Below are 12,472 nucleotides of genomic sequence, written 5' to 3' on the forward strand. Positions count from 1 at the left end.
CAGCCGAGTATTTAAGAAGCACTGATGTGTCTGCGTTCAGGGTGGGGAGAAGGTGTGGGACTCAGCGGGGTGGGACTGATGGTGAGTCCATTACAGCTCAGGGGAGGAAGGGCTCAGGGGGCTCTAGAGTAGCTCCCGACGGCTTTGTGCCGAGAGGATCCGAACAGCGTTCAATCATGTAGCTGACAGCTACTCAGCACCGGTTAGGAGTTCCACGCAGACCCTCTTGCTCCACGCGGTGGATACTAGTATTAATACCCCCATTTTACAGATGAGACACCCTCCCCATGTTACACAGCAAGTGAGTATGAAAACTGGGTCAGGCGAGGCCAGCAACCAGGCCAGCACAGGAAAGATTCCTTTGCAGGGGCAAAGGAATCAGCTGGAATGGGGTCACATGGGGGGAAGACAGGAAGGAAGGATCTGGAGGGGCCAGGCACAGAGCAGGTTGGAACCACACAGAGGAGTCTGGGCCTGGTTGAGAAGAAAATACCACCTGAGTGGATGATTCTGTCTCCTTTGGTAGATAATGTGTTTGCCCACTGCTAACTCCTGGTTTGCTTCCATACAAATAATATTTTGTCACACCAAAGGAAACTGGAAGGTGCCTCCCCAGAGGCCCCCTTCCCCGGCAGCTGGGGCTGGTTGAGGGCTCAGCTGGTTCTCACTCTCTGTCCCCTCTATGCCTGGACTCACTCAGGGGTGGTGGAAAAGGAGCGTGGAGCCAGAAGGCCCTGGAACTTCCCATCCTTGGACTTCCTGATCCTCGGCAGCCTCCTTTGTTTGTGCTCCCGGCGCTGGGGGAGGGCACGGGACTGTCCAGGCCCCCGCGCTCTGCCGGGGACAAACTGCTGGGCAGGGGAGGCTGCTTTGCTTCCTTTCTTTCTTTTTAACACGAGGCCAGGAAGCCAGGCACTTTCCCAACAGCCCCTTGAGAAGTCTCCATCCTGTTCCCTGTCCCCCTCCTGCCCCACCTTCCTGGGACAGGAACACAGGCCTGCTTCTGGGGCTTGGGGCAGGGTGGGGAAGGGGGAGAGCCAGCATGACAGGGGTGCCTATGAAGGAGCAAGCAGTATAGCCACGTCCAGAGAGACCAGCATGGCAGGAGGAGGTCAGATCTGCAAGCTCTTAGCTGGGTTAAGAGAAGGGACACCCTGCCAGCTGGCGATGGGAGTCCAGGCAGCTAATGCCTCTGGCCATTAAGCAGACAGGGGAGCCTTTTAGACTCTCAGGCTCTCCACTAGCAGCTTCCAGAAAACAATCTCTTCCCTTTTGCCCAGCATCCAGATTGTATACCCGGGGTGCTGACCTAGGTGGGGTGACTGACCGAGTGTCTCCCTGTGGAGCCACCCAAACATTGGCACTCTTGTGTCTGGACACGGTGGTACAATGCTGTAGGGTCGAGGGAACAGGCTGAAGTTTCCCAGGTGCCTGCTGCATCAGGTGCCCTACAGAATGGCCTCCTTTAATTTAACTCCAAGAGACAGGCATCACACCCATTTTTGTGATGATAACATAAGTTCTCCTGCCTTCTGGTGGAGCTTGGACCACCGATTTCACCATAACACTCTTCTGTGCCCCATTTCCTCAGGCAAGCTGGGAGAGATACCTCATAGGATCATAGAAGCTGGTATGAGCAGAGAGGTCCCCAGCCTATCACAGGACACTCAGCCAGGTCCAGGCACCCCACCTAGGCCCACTGGATGCCCCCCACACCCCCGCCTATACTTTTCCATAGGCCACACTATCTCCTACTCCCTCAGTGTCTCCTCCTCTCCTTGTGTGGGAAGCTGCTCTCCTGCGGACAGAGAAGTAGCATTCTGAAGGACGGATACCACGCAGCTGCCTGTTCTCTGTCCTGCCTGGAGCAAACCCCTGAAAAGAGGCTCTAGCACAGAACCCACAGAGCTGGTTTATATTCTAGGCGGCTCCCTGCTGGCGTGAGTGCTCACATTCTCTCTCTCTCTCTCTCTCTCTCTCTCTCTCTCTCTCTCTCTCTCTCTCTCCCCCCCCTCCTTCTCCACCTCCCTCCCATCCTCCTCCTCCCTGGGGGTGGGGGCATAGTGGTGGCAGCCCAGAGAAGAAACAGGCTGCTGCTGTGCTCAGCATCGCCCTCCTGGACATGCCAAAGCCCACAGATGAGGAGGAGTGGAGCTGCAGCCTCGAGACGGATACCTTGCAGTCTTCACTGAGGAGTGGGGGAGGTGAGGAATGTCCTCCATACCAGCAGAAAGCAAGGGAGCAGAAGACAGGGAGCCTGCAGACACCCCAGAGCAGCCCACAAATGCGGCCCCTCTTGGCCTTGCCTGTTCCTCTAGGCTAGAGCTTCAGTGTCTGACTCTGCCAGTTGCTATGGAAACAATTAGGACAGAACAGGAAGGGACAGGCAACCACCAGCAGGGCACACGCCCCTGGGACCCAGACCCTGACAGGGTGGAGGTGCAGCAGGGAAAGCCCTCCTGGCCTATTTGCAGGCACCAGGGTTGCAGCCACATGGCCTGGGCCAGACCAACTGGGGCAGGGGCCTCGGAGCCATCGAGATTATGATAACTGTAACAACCCCAGCTCACTCCTCCAGCCAGCGAGCCCCATGCCAGGTACAGGGATTAACTCTTAAGCTTCATCGGCCCTCTGAGGAGGTACCATGATTAACTCCACTCCACAGATGAGGGGGCTGAGGCTCAGAGAGATGAAATCACTTGTTCAGGACCCACAGCTGCTGAGTGGCAGAGCTGTGGTTCGAACCCACCCAGCGTGGTCTTGGGGGGTTCTGCTCTTAAAACAGGACCTCAGCATTTATGAAGTATGAGACACATGTTCCTGCCCCACATGCTTTAGAAGCTACCCACTGTACCAGACAAAGCAGCTGTAGCCTAAGGACCCCATGGACAGGAAGGCTTCTGGATCTGATGAGTCAGCTGGTGTCAGAGTTACCCATGTGCATCAGAGACCACCAAAATGAGAGAAAAAACAAACAAACCCCACTCGACACCTATGCTCCAATGTCTTTGTCGTCATCTCCCTGAGCTTTGTTGTTGATTTTTCCTTCTCTAGAAACAGTGGATGCCACTTGGGTAGCACCCAAGTGCCCAGCTTGCCCTTCATTCTGAGTCTGTTCCCATCCTCAGGCAAAACACCCACCAACTTAGCAACCTTTACAGGCTTGATGCCCAGGACCAGCCTAAGAGCCCTGACAAATTGCCCACCTGGGCACCATGGCTCACGGCAGAGCTATAACCCTACCAGCAGAATGTATTGGCCCACCTGGCTGTGCCAAAGCCACCTGCAAAGAGATGGGCCCCAGACTTACCAGAGGCCTCTGGGGGTGCTCAGGGTGAGGTAGTGAGGAGACTGAGGTGGGGGTCCTTGCTGTATCTCAGTGGGCAGGGCAGAACAGGAGAGCAGGGACCTCGGTCCAAGGGACCAAGTTTGGCTGGTGGCAAGTGCCCTGGGCATTTGAATTCTAAGTAATCTCCCCAGATTTCCTGGATGTGTGTAGGGAAGGAACACTCAGGGAGGACCTACTGCTGGCAGGGGTGGGACTACAGGGTAAAAAGGTGCACGTGGTAGGAGGTGTGCTCCTGTCTTCAGAGAGCTCACAGAAAGGGCAGTGAGACCAGACCCATGAAGACACTGCTCTCAGGGTGAGGCCTGGGAGGCAAGAATTAAGGAGCTTAGGCAACAGGGAGAGGTGATCATTTCCATCAGGAACATTGGTGGGAGAAGAGGGTCTTGAAGGACAGTAGGAATGCACTATCAGTTTTTTGATGGAATTTGACTTTTTTTTTTTAAGTTAAAGAAAACAACAACAAAAATGAGGTGCTTTGGGCAATGGACCCACACTGGCCACTGGGAATTGTGACAACCGCTGGCCATGCACTTTTCTTTCTGCGCCAGCAAAGGGCAGACCCTGCTGGTGGGAGCCCCACCCCCAGCCTCCCCCAAGCCACCAGCACACCCGCCCCCTCCCCTACCTTTGGGCTCTAGGCCATTGGAGTTAAAGTGCATCCTCTTCTGACACTCTGTGCAGCTCATCAGGAACCGGGTCACGGCCTCTCGTGGAAGGAAGGCATAGGTCTCCGCAATCTGGGGACAGAGGAGCTTTGCTCATTATATGGGCGAGGGGGAGGCCACCTGGTCACCAAGCCGCCAAGGTTTGTGCTTTGGTGGCATGTGCTTGGCCCTTGCAGGAAGGGAAAGGATTTGAGGAGCAAAGGGCAGGTGTCCTCAATTCTTAGCCACACAAATGAGTCAGTACTCTTATGGAAAACCATTTGTTTTAAAAGTTTGAATAAAAGAATTAGAAATTGAGAAGGCAAAAGCATGTAAAGATTATCTAACCTATGTTTTAACAAGTAATAGTCCTCTCAGAGTATTTTATTGTTGCTCCTGAAAAAAAAAAAAAAAAAGAGTTTCTAAACATTGCTCTAGGGGAGGACGAAACAATTTCCACTCTTAAGAGATTGTGGATAAACTGAGACCCACCTAATCTACTGGCCCTGCGCCTACGAACAGAACCCAAGGTTCTACAAGCTCTTCCTGCAATAACTCGCAGATCAAGAACACTTTAGGGAGAGCTGTGAATGTCTGATGCCAAGGGATCAGATTTTTCAAACTGGACACGCTGTTAAGAACCAGCACAATTCCAGGTGAGGTCACAAGGCCCAGAGAAGTAGACCTACTTGCCCAAGGTCACACAGCTTGTTAGAGGTGGTGGCAGACCAAAGCCCATGCTCCAGCTCACACCACTCCATAACTGCCTCCAGGGGGCCTCTCCTAGCCAAGGAGGTGGGAAGGGAGGTGAAGTAAATGGGAAGGAATACAAGAAACAGGCTGGGCAGGGCAGTGGGGAAGGAGGAGGTGTGGGCCCAGAAGCCCAGCCATCTCTTCTTGCTCTGGGTTTCAGGAAATGATCTGGCCCTGGTTTAGCGGACTCTCAGGCTCAGGTTCCCCTGCTGAGGCTGGTAGCTGCCCAGTGGCTGGTTTTCGCACATTTCCCAGAGCCTGGGCCCTCCCGCTCCTCTCCACTAAGGGGCAGCATCAGCCCAGCATTCCATCATGCTCGCCGCAGCCCAGCCGGGGAAAGTTGGCCGAGGGCTCTGGTCCGCCCAGAGGGAGGGGACAGCACCAGGTCTGCTCCTTCAGGATGCACGAGTGTCCTGTCCCCTCTTTGTGGTGGCCAGGAGGTGGAGTAGGGTAGGGCAGGGCGGATGGGCTTGGGGAGGGTGGGTGGCGTCTTAGGGCTGTGGCCAAGCCCTCAGAGGACCAGCTCAGGCTGTGCCCTCAGCTCAGCTGGTCTGTGGAGCTCGGGGGGCCGCTCCTGCTTGGTGGCCGGCTGCAAAGGCAGAGTTAATTTTGGTGACACAATTGTTATTTCTCAGCTGATTTGATGCTCTGCGGAGCAGGCAGGCTCCTTGATGAGTTATCTCCCTTCCAAATTCCCTGTCTGATTGCCTTCCTCTGGAGGTCAGGGACAAGGGCAAACCCCTGCTCTCTGATTGGAGCTGGTGGATGAGAGGGCATGCGGCCCGTCCTCCTCGGGTCTTAGGGCTCCAGGATGAGGGCTTTCCTGCCACATATACGGACATCTTCATTCCCAGCCCAGCCTGCCTGGAAATCTTAGGGGTGGCATGTCCCTCTCAGGCCTTCAGGATTAAGAGGGCTGGGCTCCACTGAAAGACAGACGGCACGTGTAAACAGGCAAGTGGGAAGGGTGCCTACTGGGCAAAGAGCCGGGCTGTGGCCGAGTTGGGCAAACAGATGACCTCTGAGGCGCTGCAAGGTGTGACATCCTAGGTCAGACCTAGAAGAGATGAGTTGAGGACCTGGGGGAGGAGTGTCACGGTCTGCTGGGAAAAGGAAAGTTGATACATAGGAACAGCCCTACTTCACGATATGGAGCTCACCTGCCATTGGGCAGAGAAATAATTTTTACAGCACTTAAGGAAAGCATTCCTGGCCTCGCTGCTTCGCTGCTCTGACATACTTGCCGCACGGGCAAAAGCCCTACTTGCCACCTGACCCACTGAGGGTACAGCTACAATTCGCAGAGTTGTGGCCACAGCTCTCCTGGCCTCAGTTGGGATCCTAGCAGTATGCAAAGCTGGCTGGCCTGACACAGGGTAAGGGACTGCTGGGCGCACACCTTCTGGCCCTGGGTCCCACATAGGGGCGCCAGGGGGCAGGGGGTAGGGTGGACTCAAGAAGTATAGGTTCCCTCCCTGGAGGGAAGCTTTGCCCTGTGTGCAGCCTCAGTAAGAGCTCCAGGCAGGGGGAGGGGGGATGTCAGTGAAGTGCAGAGTCCAACCCAGCTCCATGCTGCTGAAGAGGCCTTCACAGAGGAAGGAGCATTGTGTGGCCTTCAGTCTTCTTTGGGCATCTTTTGGTTGTCCAAATGAGAAATGGGATCTCCGTTTCTGTCCAACTACATTGATGCCCAAGGCCACAGGACCTGGGGATGAGCTGAAAGGAGGACAATCCTCGTTTATGCTCTAGTCAATAAGATGGTGGTTTTCAGATAGTTTCGGAGCTCCAGACACAGTTCTGGAAATAGTCTCTCGTGCTGAAGCCCAAAATGTGAAACAGATAAAGATAGAGCTGCTGTGTTTAAGGAGGGGAAGCCCCAGGACCCCTGCTTCCAGCCAGCTTCCCTTAGAGGTCTGCTGCCTTGCACTTGGGGTCTCCAGCCCGGACACTGAAACCTTTCACTTTTTTCTTAGTGGTAAAATGAAGGGAGACTTCACGGCAGGGAGAGCAAAAGCTATTTGCAGAGTTGTTGACTTGTAAGGCCCCATTTTTGCTCCCCAGCTCAGGGGCCGACAAGGACAGATGAGGCCAATTGGGGGGATTTGCACCACTTTACAAGATCCTCCTGCTGCCCTGCGGTGGATTAGCACGTGGTGGGCCTGGAACAGCTGCTGACCACATCTGGCCCCAACTCCAAAGTGGTCTGGGCAGCCAGATCCAGACTCTGTAGCTCGATCTAGCCTAACAACACCCTGGGAAAGGAAGCAAACAGTTTGCTCCAACCCAAATGGGTACAGACTCCAGAAAAGGCTCTTGAAAAAGGACCAGTCCTCTTTGTGGGATCAGGGAACTCTGTAGAACCACTTGGAACCCTCCCCTGACCCTGGGGCATGGGCAAGTCCCCCTACGGGTCCTTTGGGTCCTCTGGTCACAGTGCATCTGAGTAAGGCAGGGACTTCCTGCCCCAAATGGGAATCCCCTGCATAATCCATTGTAAATGGCCTTCTATCCCTGACTCGTATATACCTTCCGTTTCAGAAAGCTCATTACCTGTTCTCTCTGATATATTGCTGGACTGTGGTGGGTGCTAGAAGCTTCTTTTTCCCCCACAGAAGAATGTGCTTGCTTTAATGTCCTTGAACAAGTCTGCCTATTGCCCTTCCAGGCCCCTGCTTCCTGCAGGCACTACAGACCTGTAAGAATCTGGAAGGTTCCAGGTGCCCTACAGATGGGCAAGGCAGTCCCAGGATTCAGGTCTGGTAAAACACACAGAGACAGGTCCCAAAACCCTCAGCCAGGGGTTCGATGCAAATGCCACGAGGCCAGGCTGTGCCTCCTTGCAGCCCTCAGCACTGAGTTTTCTTGGGGGCTCTTTCCCAGGCATGGATAAGACTTAAGAGCAAGGCTTGGGCTGAGGAAAATGGGAGCAGATGAAAAGAAGGGGGACAAAAGCATCCAGGCACCACCCCCACCCCCAAAAAAGGAAAAGGGTGGCAAGAGAAGGGTGACAGATGGGGAAGGGGGGGAGGGAGCGGAGGCACACCGGGGAGGAGGGAGGTGCAGCAGCCCCCTTGGCCTTCACACCCACTGCAGGAGGGCCCTGGCCTGCTCCACTCAGCCTTGGCCCTGCTGCTGAAATTCCAGCTCTGTGTGCCGCCCAGCTGGCCCACTGCCAGTCATGTGCCAGCTCCAGGCTGGGCAGCGGGAAGTGGGGCACGCGGCGGGCATATGGACGAGAAGCCAGGAAGTGCAGAGCAAAGGGCTGCACGTCCGCTTGGCCCAGGGACACAGAAGCTGGCCCAGGGACACAGAGGCTGGCGGGACCAGCCCAGCCCTGCCCTCCCAACAGCACGGAGGCTGCAACCTGGCCTTCATAAATATGCAACAAGGGGGCGACTGGGTGGCTCAGTTGGTTAAGCCTCTGACTCTTGGTTCAGGTCATGATCTTGGGGTTGTGAGACTGAGCCCCGCATCAGGGCGGGAAGTCGCTTGAGATGCTCTCCCTCTGTCCCTCTCCCCCGTTCATTTTCTCTCTCTCTCAAATAAATAAATAAATAAATAAACAAACAAATAAATAAATCTTAAAATAAATACCTAGGGAATGCCTGTTGTGTGAGGCTTGGTGCTGGACGTGAAGGGGACCCAGGAAGTCACATGGTCTGGCGGGCCCAAGCCCATTTACCTTGACCACAGCAGGTCATCGGGCTTACTAGCTGACCACAGGGGGTTTGTAGAAAGGCAGGATGTGTAGTGGTCGTGGGACAGGCTCTGAACATCAGTGGGGTGACCTCCATGCAGGTTATGTTTCCCTCTGAGCCTCATTTTCCTAATTGGTAAAATGGAGATAAAAGTAGGACCTGCTTCATATATACACCCTCACACACGTGAAGGCTCAGAGAGCTGGTGCCCGGGAAGTGCTTTGAGCACAGAGCCTGGCACATGTGAGTTGCCGGGCACTGGCAAATTAAATGCTGAGAAAATGTGCTAGGTCTCATGACTACCAAGTGGCCTGCAAAGTCTCTGGCTTGGGTGTCACTCCCTTCATCTGTGACCCTCTGGTGGGAATACCCTCAGAACTCCCTTTCCTAACACACATGTACTGAGAAGCAGGAGGTGTAGGGCAGGTAGTATGATCATCTCCTGCCTCCCTTAGCCCAAACCCTCATCTTCTGAGGTCCTTGGGCACATGGGTCCATCCATAAGACTCATTTAGGGCAAAGGTCATCTTTTTTTTTCTAAGATTTTATTTATTTGACAGAGAAATCTTCTACCACAGAGAGAGAGCACAAGCAGGAGGAGTCTCAGGCAGAGGGAGAAAGAAGCAGACTCCCTGCAGAGCAGGGAGCCCGATGTGGGGCTCGATCCAGAACCCCGGGATCATGACCCAAGCCAAAGGTACATGCTTAACTAACTGAGCCACCCAGGCATCCCCAAAGGCCATCTTCTGAGGACAAGGACAAACCAGATAGTTGGAATTTTAAAAAATCAGGCCATATGGGAAAATCACGGACTTCTACAGGCCACCTCCACAGCAGTCCAAGGCTATTTATAGGGATGGGTTTGGAGTTCACAGCTGCCTTGGGTGGGGAAACCCGGTTATAGGGATAGGTCTCTAAGAAGTCAGAAAAAAAGTCAACACATGGGGGGGCATGAGGACACCAGCTCACTGCCATTTAAGTGCTATGTGACCTTAGGCAGGTAGATCAACTCTTTGGGTCTCAGTTTCCTTACCTGCAAAATGGAACTGCAGTCACATGACTGCTCTGAAGCTTGAATGAAAGTAGAGTGCTTGGCTTTACTGGTTTAGTGGTGGGTCTTGGGTTCAGAGCTCTGTGAGAGCTACGGCAATGGCAGTCAACAGGGGGATGGGACCAGAACACAGGTAGGCCCCGCCTGCTCTGGCTACCATCTCCTCTACCTCCCCATATGTGACGTTTCCCACCCCTAGACTCTTATCTCTGCTCCCTTCTGCCTACACAAGCTTAGAATGCCAGTTTATATGCCATCTTCTCCATGAAGCCCCCCTGGCTTGGCACTGAATGTCACACATGGGGAGGTTGAGGACGTGTCTTTGCTGAGTGCCCATGTATTGTGTCTGGAGGTACCACCACTGAATGCCCTGGGGGCTCTTGTTCCCTCAAAGCTAGTCTTGGAGACATTTCTGGTTCTCATGTCTCAGTTTTGCTCTCAGCCTCCCTACCCCAAATAAAATTGTGATCTCCCTGAAGGTAGGGACCATGTCCTCAGACTTCCCCTGGGGAACTTCCAGTACTGACTTCATAGGGTGGTAGAGGATTGAATGAACTCACACAGAGGAAGCATGTAGGGCAGGCCTTGCACACAGTAAATGCAATGGAAGCATTTGCTCTTTCTATTATTATTATCTGGCCACCCCCACCCCCACAGTCCCAGAGCAGGCTGCAAGGGGCTGGGGCGAGGAAACAAGTGAAGCAGAAACTAGGAAGAGGAGGGCTTTGCTCCTGCTCTCATCCTTCTCCTTCCCTCCCTCACTCCCTTCAACCTGCTTCTCCTTTGTGCTCAGACCACAGAACCCGCCCCCTCACCCCCCTTGAGCCATCTCTGGCTGCCGTGCCCTTGCCCTGTGCCCCCCTGGGTCCCCAAAGGCCGTTTCATCACGCCTCAGCTCCCTGCCCTGCCCCCGCCCAACATGTGCGCAGCCCATGGCCTCCTGCCAAGGCCCCAGGCTGCCCACAGAGGCCCAGAGACAGACATCTCACCGCTCGGTAGGTTTTCTTCTGCCCAGCGTGCTTGGGGGCTTTGCCTGGCTCCGCCGAGCTCTCCACGTGCATCGAGTAGATGATGTCAAAGAAATCTTCCACCACAGCGACCCGCTTCAGAGAGATGCCCTCCGGCTCCGACAGGCCATCTGCCCCCTGCGACAGGGCGGACAAGCTGTGTCAGTGTCGGGGATGACGGCAGGGTGAGAGCTGGGCCCCGAGGCCTGGCAAAGGGTCGGGGGCAGGGACGGCGCTGCTACCTGACCCGCAAGGCCTCCAGTGGTAGGTCTGGAGGGCTGGGGGTGGAAGGAGCTGGCTGAGACGGACCCAGGGACGGGGGCACCAGAGTCAGGGTGGCTTCTGCTACTAAATCTACCAAAAACAATGGGCAGAGAATGACAACAACGAAAATACAAATTAAAAAACCAAGAGGCTCCATGTTCACAATTTCAGACAGATTGTGCCAGACTCAGGCGGGGAGCTCTCGCATCACATGCTGTGCCAAGACCATCCTGGAAGCCTCTGGGGAGGGGGGGTGCTAAATAGATGCAGCCCCATCAGGAGCTCGCCAATTAGTGGTAACCTTTCACTGTGGTCCTGGGCTGGGGTCCCAGGGGAATGGCTTGGATCACCTGGGTGACTCCTGCCTCCACCCTGGCCTTTCTGAAAAGCTTGTCACCACTGCCCGCCCTCCCCACTCCAGCAGCTGAGCGCCAGCAACAGACCCAGGCTCTTTGTGTCTGGAGATACAGAGAATAACAGACACAAGGCCACGTGGAGGTGGCAGGGCCTCATGAGCAAGGTGGCCGTGGACCCCCGAGTCTCTTTATCAGGCTGGCGTGACTGCTGTCAGCTGGTCCTGAAAAGGCGTGCCGGGACTGAGATGGGTCCTGCTGCTGGGCAGACACCTGCCAACTCCCACTAGCAGGGCTGGGAGGGAGCAGGGAAACTGCAAGGCAGGAGGCTGGGGGATGTGGCCAAAGCCCATAAGGGAGCAGACTATTCGGTGAGGTCTTTATTGATAGGGCACAGGAGACACAAACCCAGGGTAGGTGTGTGTGTGTGTAGGTGTGTGTGTGTGTGTGTGTGTGTGTGTGTAGGGAGGACTCAGGGGGAAAGGAGGCAGGCTTTTCTCTAAAAGTGTACAAACCCAAATCTCCCAGAGAATTCTTTCCTAAAGGATCTTGCTCATAGCTCAGGAACGTCAGCTCTAGGAGGGAATGGGCCTCATCTGGTGGCTCACAGCTGCCTCCCTAGCACCTAGAACAATGCCTGATACACAGTAGGCTCAAGAAATGCCTACCAAATGATTGACTGCTTCTAAGTGGCAGCCAGGCAGGGTAATTTAGACATACTCTTCCTCAGTCTGAATGGGGCCCATCATTGAAGTGGCTGTGTGACCAGGAGCAGTTAGTTTCTCTAATCTCAGGTCTTTTACCTGGAAAATACGGTGAACAGAAGCATTTTTCCTATACGAGCTACAGAGAGGAATAAAGGAGATACCCGTGCAGCACTAAGCAGCAAGCCCAGTCCAGAGGAACTTAGGAATAAATATAATCACGGAGTGCTTTGTTATTTGCAGTTTCCCCTAGCTATGATAAGGCTGAACATTACAACAAGCCTAGGAGGTTGCTAGGGAGAGGACCTGCCTGTGGTATAGTGACTGGTAAGTGGCGGAGCTGGGTTAGGATCTAGTCTTATATAGTCCAAGAAAAAGAGAGGTGGTGCTAAACGGGACCCCTGCTCACAAAACATTCTGGCCATAGACAGGGTTTGGTTTTATCCAGTAACTTTCCCAACATACCGTAACGGGTAAACAGGGCTGCCTTTTTGCCAGCGGCCCACTTGAGAGCAGATAGGCATCTGGAGTGGAGGGTGCCAAATCCTAGAGTGGCATCTGTCGGGGGGTGACCTCCCTGGCCCTGTACAGACCCTCTTGCCAGTGGCTTCCTTCCTAGGCAGGATCCATTTCAATGGGGACTTCTCAG

The 12,472-nt window shown here is 54.4% G+C and overlaps 1 protein-coding gene and 1 long non-coding RNA gene across 8 annotated transcripts in view; one reads left to right on the forward strand and one right to left on the reverse strand.

Moving 5' to 3' along the window:
• Positions 1 to 12,472, reverse strand: part of NOL4L (nucleolar protein 4 like) — a 130,580-nt gene that overhangs the window by 71,008 nt on the left and 47,100 nt on the right. For all 7 annotated transcript variants that reach the window (XR_003145049.3, XM_025469685.3, XM_025469691.3 and 4 more), the window contains exons 2-3: positions 10,485 to 10,640; positions 3,975 to 4,086 (exon numbers count right to left, since the gene is read on the reverse strand). Coding sequence is in view for 6 of the 7 variants with exons in the window: in XM_025469685.3 (XP_025325470.1) it covers positions 3,975 to 4,086; positions 10,485 to 10,640 (268 nt within the window). In the remaining variant the exon portion in view is untranslated. The remainder of the gene's footprint in view (positions 1 to 3,974; positions 4,087 to 10,484; positions 10,641 to 12,472) is intronic.
• On the forward strand, positions 2,334 to 2,989 carry LOC125753480 (uncharacterized). Its single transcript, XR_007405434.1, has 2 exons — positions 2,334 to 2,597; positions 2,786 to 2,989. It is a non-coding gene; the product is annotated as an uncharacterized LOC125753480 (long non-coding RNA).

This window comes from Canis lupus, chromosome 24, assembly GCF_003254725.2.
Source record: "Canis lupus dingo isolate Sandy chromosome 24, ASM325472v2, whole genome shotgun sequence".
Lineage (NCBI taxonomy): Eukaryota > Metazoa > Chordata > Mammalia > Carnivora > Canidae > Canis > Canis lupus.